We start from the raw sequence: 6,849 nt of genomic DNA on the forward strand, positions 1-6,849 counted from the left end.
TGCCCATGCCGGGTCGGACTGGGCCGGTGCTACCTCTGGCTGCTGGTCTCCCCCCCAATGCGCTGAGGGTAAGTTTAACTTAGGCACACTCGGGGGAGGGGGTTGGGCAGGTCATAGGGGGCCCTGAGGGGGATGTGGGGTGCTGCTTTGGGGGCCCCTTGGGGATTTGCAAAAGAAAAGTGCACTTTACCCTTTTTCTAATAGAAGGAGCTGTTTGGGGAGTACAGGGGAGCAGACCCAGATATACATGCACCCCCTCTTTCTACTTGTTATTATAAACCCAGAGGTTTGATGTTTCCTTTATCCTTATGATGTGCAGGGTAAGTACCACCCAGCAGCATTTATACCTTACCCCCATCCATGATACAAATGGACAAGACCAAATAGTTTTAATGCTAATAATCATTTCACCCCATCTACGTGTGCCAGAAACTGACATTTCAATACATTTCAGTCCCCCCCGCCCCAAACTATGATATGGGAGGAGCCTTGTTACTCTGAGAGGTTCTGTGGGACAATAGTCAGGGTGGGGTCAGTTGGCTCCCTGCTGGGCTACTTGCCCCCATACAGGCTTTTATATGCAGAGGAACGAGTAACAATGGGAGAAGTAAGGGAGGAGCCGGGGCAGAGTCTCCCCTTTATCCTCATTACTCCCCATGGCTAAGGGCAGAAGGGGGGAGTAGTATAAAGAGTTGGGGAATATCTCCAAGGAGCAGATTTCTGGGGAGAGTCTCTGCTGAGGACGTACCAGGGGGAAGAGAAGAAGAGCCGGACAGGAAGGAATTCTTACCCAGACACAGGTAATTATACTGGGGGCTCCTTATTAGTTATTATTATCTTCTCATATTCCAACAATAATAAGCCCAATAATTCCTTCCATTAATGGGGAGCCAGGCAGGAGCCGGTCAGGAAGGGTTAAAGGCACAAATATCTGAGAGTATTTCAGGCTTTAGTTCTTAGGCTTCTATTCTTTTCCCAAGTTCCTGCCGGAATGTTTCCCACATGGCTACGGATAAATGGGACTTACAGGGGTCTCTTATCTGACATATTCTCCCTTCTGGGGGTTATGGAACATAAACAGAATTATGGGAATGTGACTTCATTGCTTTATTCCTGTGCAATGATACTGGGGCCCGGCCGCCCCGGCTATAAGTGATTCAAGGGGAGTTCATTTCCAGCCGGCACCAAAGGAAAGGGCTCGGCATTGGGTTGGGTTAGGCAGGGCCCCTTGTTAGGCCAAAGGGAAATATACCCGGGTTTGCTAATTATTTGTTGTTAAGGTTTTTAGGCATTGTATGTCCGTGTTGCCTTTGATATGTTTGTATCTACAGCCCATGGTTTTACATTTGTGGTTTTTAACTATTAATATTTTTGCAGGCAAAAAGCATGAGACCCCAGTATGACATTTATACGCACTAATGTACCTCCTATGGGAAAATATCAGCGAGAAATGACAAACTGTATAAAGGAACAAAGTGCCATTAAATGCTAAGGTTTCCTCTGATATATATATATATTTCATATTATTTATAGTGGGGGCCACTACTTGTTATAATACAGAGACTCAGTGGGGCAGAGGGATCTGTTTAATCTGTGGATATGATTAATTTATCAGAACAGTATGGCAGCTCCTATATATAAATCATATACTGTAATTAAACACACATATTCAGTATCAATACCGTTCCCTTGGGTAAGATAACCTGTGCCATTGGGTTCCCATAACATTTATAAGGAAAGGCAGTAACCCATGGCAACCAATCAAATTGTTATATTCATCGTTCTACTTGCAGCTGGCTGAAAAGAGGTAGGCACTGATTGGTTGCTATGGGTTACTGCCCATGGGCAAATTTGCCACTGTTGATAATGAGCCCCACTGTGTGTCGGGGGAGGGGCTGATGAATGTTGGGCCCATGGATACTGTCTCCTTCCCTAATGAGCCCAGCACATTGCCGGAGGTTGGGGAGATCTCCTGCACAGTATAACCCAACTCTTTATAACCAACAGGTTCCGGGGGGTCGGACTGGAGAGAATAAGGATTTACCCAGAGGGAGATTTTCCCAATCCCAGAGACCAGCAGGATACAAGAGAAAATAATGCTGCTTCATATCAGTAAGTCTCCCATAATCCCCTACAGAGGGATGTTACTAACTCGCTATATTATATATATATATATTGTCCATTCCCCTAAACATGTACACATTCGCCTTCCATAGGTTTCTTATTTTAAAAAAGGATGTAAAGTCACAAATCAAAATCCTTGTGTGTTATTTAGACCAATGAAATAAATGTATTTAGCAGCCTATGCCCCGCCCCTGTAATGAGCTCTGATCACAGCTCCTGGGAACCTACACGCCCAGGGGCCGGCCGATATGAAGGAAAGCAGGGACTGCTCTGTAACAGACTTGAAATAAAAACAAAAGCTGGGACTGCCCTATAACTGAACAAATAGCCCAGGAGTTTCCTGGATTGTCATTGGTCCGTTGCTGATAAGGGCAAGTTAGTCCCAGATAAGGAAGTAAAACAGGAGCGGAGAGTAAGACACGCCCACTCCTCCTCCGGCTGCAGATACTGAGGGATACAGAGCCCCAGTTAGCTGTGTTTAACCCTGTGTTAACTGCTTTGCCATCTGATATTTTAGAACAACATCTGTTATAGAGCTTTCCTTATTAGGGCTATGTATATATATATATACAGGTATGGGACCCGTTATCCAGAATGCTCGGGACCAAGGGTATTCCAGATAAGAGGGTTTTCCGTAATTTGGATCCTCATACCTTAAGTCTACTAAAAAATCAATAAAAAATTAATTAAACCCAGTAGGATTGTTTTGCATCCAATAAGGGGTAATTATATCTTAGTTGGGATCAAGTACAGGTACTGTTTTATTATTACAGAGAAAAGGGAATCATTTAACCATTAAATAAACCCAATAGGGCTGTTCTGCCCCAATAAGGGGTAATTATATCTTAGTTGGGATCAAGTACAGGTACTGTTTTATTATTACAGAGAAAAGGGAATCATTTAACCATTAAATAAACCCAATAGGGCTGTTCTGCCCCCAATAAGGGGTAATTATATCTTAGTTGGGATCAAGTACTGGTACTGTTTTATTATTACAGAGAAAAGGGAATAATTTAACCCTTAAATAAACCCAATAGGGCTGTTCTGCCCCAATAAGGGGTAATTATATCTTAGTTGGGATCAAGTACAGGTACTGTTTTATTATTACAGAGAAAAGGGAATAATTTAACCATTAAATAAACCCAATAGGGCTGTTCTGCCCCAATAAGGGGTAATTATATCTTAGTTGGGATCAAGTACAGGTACTGTTTTATTATTACAGAGAAAAGGGAATCATTTAACCATGAAATAAACCCAATAGGGCTGTTCTGCCCCCAATAAGGGGTAATTATATCTTAGTTGGGATCAAGTACAGGTACTGTTTTATTATTACAGAGAAAAGGGAATCATTTAACCATTAAATAAACCCAATAGGGCTGTTCTGGCCCAATAAGGGGTAATTATATCTTAGTTGGGATCAAGTACAGGTACTGTTTTATTATTACAGAGAAAAGAAAATCAATTTAAATTCTTATTTGATGAAAATAGAGTCTATGGGAGTCTTTCCATAATTCGGAGCTCTCTGGATAACAGGTTTCCGGAAAATGGATCCCATACCTGTGTATATATATATAAGATTTTTGGCTTTACATCCCCTGTAGGAATGTGATGTACTCCTTGCACCAATAACATTTCCTGCAAAGCTTTCACTGGTGAGTCCCCATTGGATTCTGTCTCTAGGAGGTAGAAGAGATGGGGCTTTTTTTTTTACTAAAGTCTAATTAATCCTTTTACTTCTTTGCTATTAGGGAATTGGCCTGAGAAAGAGCAGCAGAACCTCAGTGCTGGGAGATATTGTTTAGTTCCATATGGATCTGACATGTCCAGGATGAAGAAGATCATAGAAGTTGGAAGGGAAAGTAAAAATGTTCAGGGGAACCTCAGCCGAACCCAAACTCCCAATGAATCTGTCAGAACCCCCAACCAGAATGATAGGTTCCAGGTATCTCAGGAACATTGTGCTGATGGAACATCTTCTGCTCTACAAATACAAAAGCTCCGTAATACTACTAATATACAGAATATCAGAAGGCCCAATATTTTCAAACTTAAAAAGGCGAAGTCCTCTGTAAAATCACACATTGCCAAGATGTGTCACCAAGGCACAAAAATGCATATTTCCTCTAAAGCCCACAGTGCCCTGAAACCTTTTATCTGCCCAAAATGTGAGAGGAGATTTTGTGACATCCGGAACCTTCTCACCCACCAGAGAATCCACACGGGGAGGAGCTTTGTCTGCTCCAAATGTGGGAAATGTTTCTCTCACAGAAAGATCCTCATTGCTCATAAATGGGTTCATACTGGGAGGAAACCATTCACCTGCACTGAATGTGATAAGGGCTTCTTATGGAACAGGGACCTTCAGGAACATAAAAAGAGCCATAAAAGAAGAAAAAATAGCAGCTATCTCTTGGCTCACACGGGAAAGAGACTGAAAGAAGTTAGTACTGACTCTTGTAAAAGAGAGAAGGTGTTTTACTGCAGAGAGTGTGGTAAAAGCTTCAGGCAAAAGTCTAGGCTTGAGATCCACATTCAGTGCCACACAGGCGAGAAGCCATTTGTCTGTGTTCATTGTGGGAAAGGCTTCAGAGATAAGTATAAACTCAGTCTGCATCTAAGGATTCACACAGGAGAGAAACCATTTGTCTGCACTGAGTGTGGGAAAGGCTTTAGGGATTCGAGCTCTCTGAAATCTCACCTCCGGATTCACACAGGAGAGAAACCATTTGTGTGCCCTGAGTGTGGGAAAGGCTTCAGGAAAAAGTGTGATCTCAAATCTCACCTTCATATTCACACCGGAGTGAACCCATTTGTCTGCACTGAGTGTGGGAAATGTTTCAGGGATAAAAGTGAACTGAACATTCATATTAACGTACACACAGGAAAGACTTTCCCCTGTACGGAGTGTGGCAAATCCTTTGCAGCAAAGAAGAATCTGAAAAGGCACCAAATGGTTCACACTGGGGAGAAACCACACGAGTGCACAGAGTGTGGGAAACGATTCATGGAGAAAAGTAAACTAGAGAGACATTATCTAAATCATACTGGAGTAAAACCATTCAGCTGCTGTGAGTGTGGAGAACAGTTCAAATGGAAACACCAGCTCCAGTATCACCAACTGAGTCACACTGGGGAGAGGCCATTTGTCTGTACTGAGTGTGGGAAGAGCTACAAAAGTAAGGATACACTCACTTATTCACACAGGGGAGAAACCATTTGTGTGGAAAACCATATAAGAGCTACAGTGCACTGAGGTACCACCTCCAGACTCACATTAGATGATAGTATCTTGCTAGTATCCCACATCTCAGCATTCCTGAGCTATCCCACATCTCAACGTTCCTGAGCTATCCCTCATCTCAACGTTCCTGAGCTATCCCTCATCTCAACGTTCCTGAGTTATCCTACATCTCAACGTTCCTGAGCTATCCCTCATCTCAACGTTCCTGAGCTATCCCTTATCTCAACGTTCCTGAGCTATCCCACATCTCAACGTTCCTGAGCCATCCTACATCTCAACGTTCCTGAGCTATCCCACATCTCAACATTCCTGAGCTATCCCTCATCTCAACGTTCCTGAGCTATCCCACATCTCAACGTTCCTGAGCTATCCCACATCACAACGTTCCTGAGCTATCCCTCATCTCAACGTTCTTGAGCTATCCCTCATCTCAACGTTCCTGAGCTATCCTACATCTCAACGTTCCTGAGTTATCCCACATCACAACGTTCCTGAGCTATCCCACATCTCAACGTTCTTGAGCTATCCCTCATCTCAACGTTCCTGAGTTATCCTACATCTCAACGTTCCTGAGCTATCCCTCATCTCAACGTTCCTGAGCTATCCCACATCTCAACGTTCCTGAGCTATCCCACATCTCAACGTTCCTGAGCTATCCCACCTGCCCTCATCAGTGGTGGCCATATTCAGTGCATTTGCTGCTTAAGTGAATGGGAATCCAAGACAAATGAAGAAGGGGGTTTTGACTGAGGTTCTTTCTTAGAGCAGTACAAATGCTCTAAAGGTGTAATTGGCTAAACCAAATACCATTACACATTTTGTTTTATGAGTTCATGAACACTATATACAAATACTGCAAGAGGAATGCATAGAGAACCATAGGGGCAAATGTATTCAGTGAATATGGGTCATTATCCTGGTGAAGATTTCTAGTTTTCTGTAGTCACCAACCTGTCTGTTTTGGAAGCAGAAGGCAAAAAGACAGAAATACACATAATCAATGTTGTTATCTTTCCCCAACAAGAACCTTATTATTTAACAAGACTCAAAAGACAGGGTCTTCAGCATAAAAGTTTCTTGTTTATTAATTAATAAAATACAAAGCCTTGTCAGCAACACAAACCAGTGAATTACATGTGATACAAAGAACTTCAAATAAAGTTGTCATTCGTTACAGATTATATCGGCAACTTCATTATATCATTTATGAGTTCCAAAGGATAAGGAACCCCCTTAGACCAATAGTAGAAGCCCTAGGATATTCCTGCCATTCAATTCCTCTCCTGCTGATACAGTTACAGTTACACCCAATCATGAAACAAATAAACAAAACCAAATACATTAAAATGCAAATAACAGTTTCAGCCCATCCGTATATTCCCCATTCAGCCCCCCGGGGATCTGTTTATCTGTGGGACAATAATCAGGGTGGGGCGGATCGTTTTCCTGCTGGGACATTTTTCTGATACTTCATGTATGTATTA

The 6,849-nt window shown here is 42.6% G+C and overlaps 1 protein-coding gene across 3 annotated transcripts; it reads left to right on the forward strand.

Moving 5' to 3' along the window:
• The first annotated feature begins 243 nt into the window (after positions 1–243).
• znf585b (zinc finger protein 585B) lies at positions 244–6,545 on the forward strand. Of its 3 annotated transcripts, NM_001045629.1 has the most exon segments (5): positions 734–800; positions 2,008–2,112; positions 3,873–5,506; positions 5,533–5,713; positions 5,792–6,545. In NM_001045629.1, coding segments are annotated over 2 exon segments (1,236 nt in total). In that variant the 5' UTR covers positions 734–800; positions 2,008–2,096; the 3' UTR covers positions 5,093–5,506; positions 5,533–5,713; positions 5,792–6,545.
• The last annotated feature ends 304 nt before the right edge of the window (positions 6,546–6,849 follow it).

Source organism: Xenopus tropicalis, chromosome 6 (assembly GCF_000004195.4).
Source record: "Xenopus tropicalis strain Nigerian chromosome 6, UCB_Xtro_10.0, whole genome shotgun sequence".
In the NCBI taxonomy this organism is placed as follows: Eukaryota; Metazoa; Chordata; class Amphibia; order Anura; family Pipidae; genus Xenopus; species Xenopus tropicalis.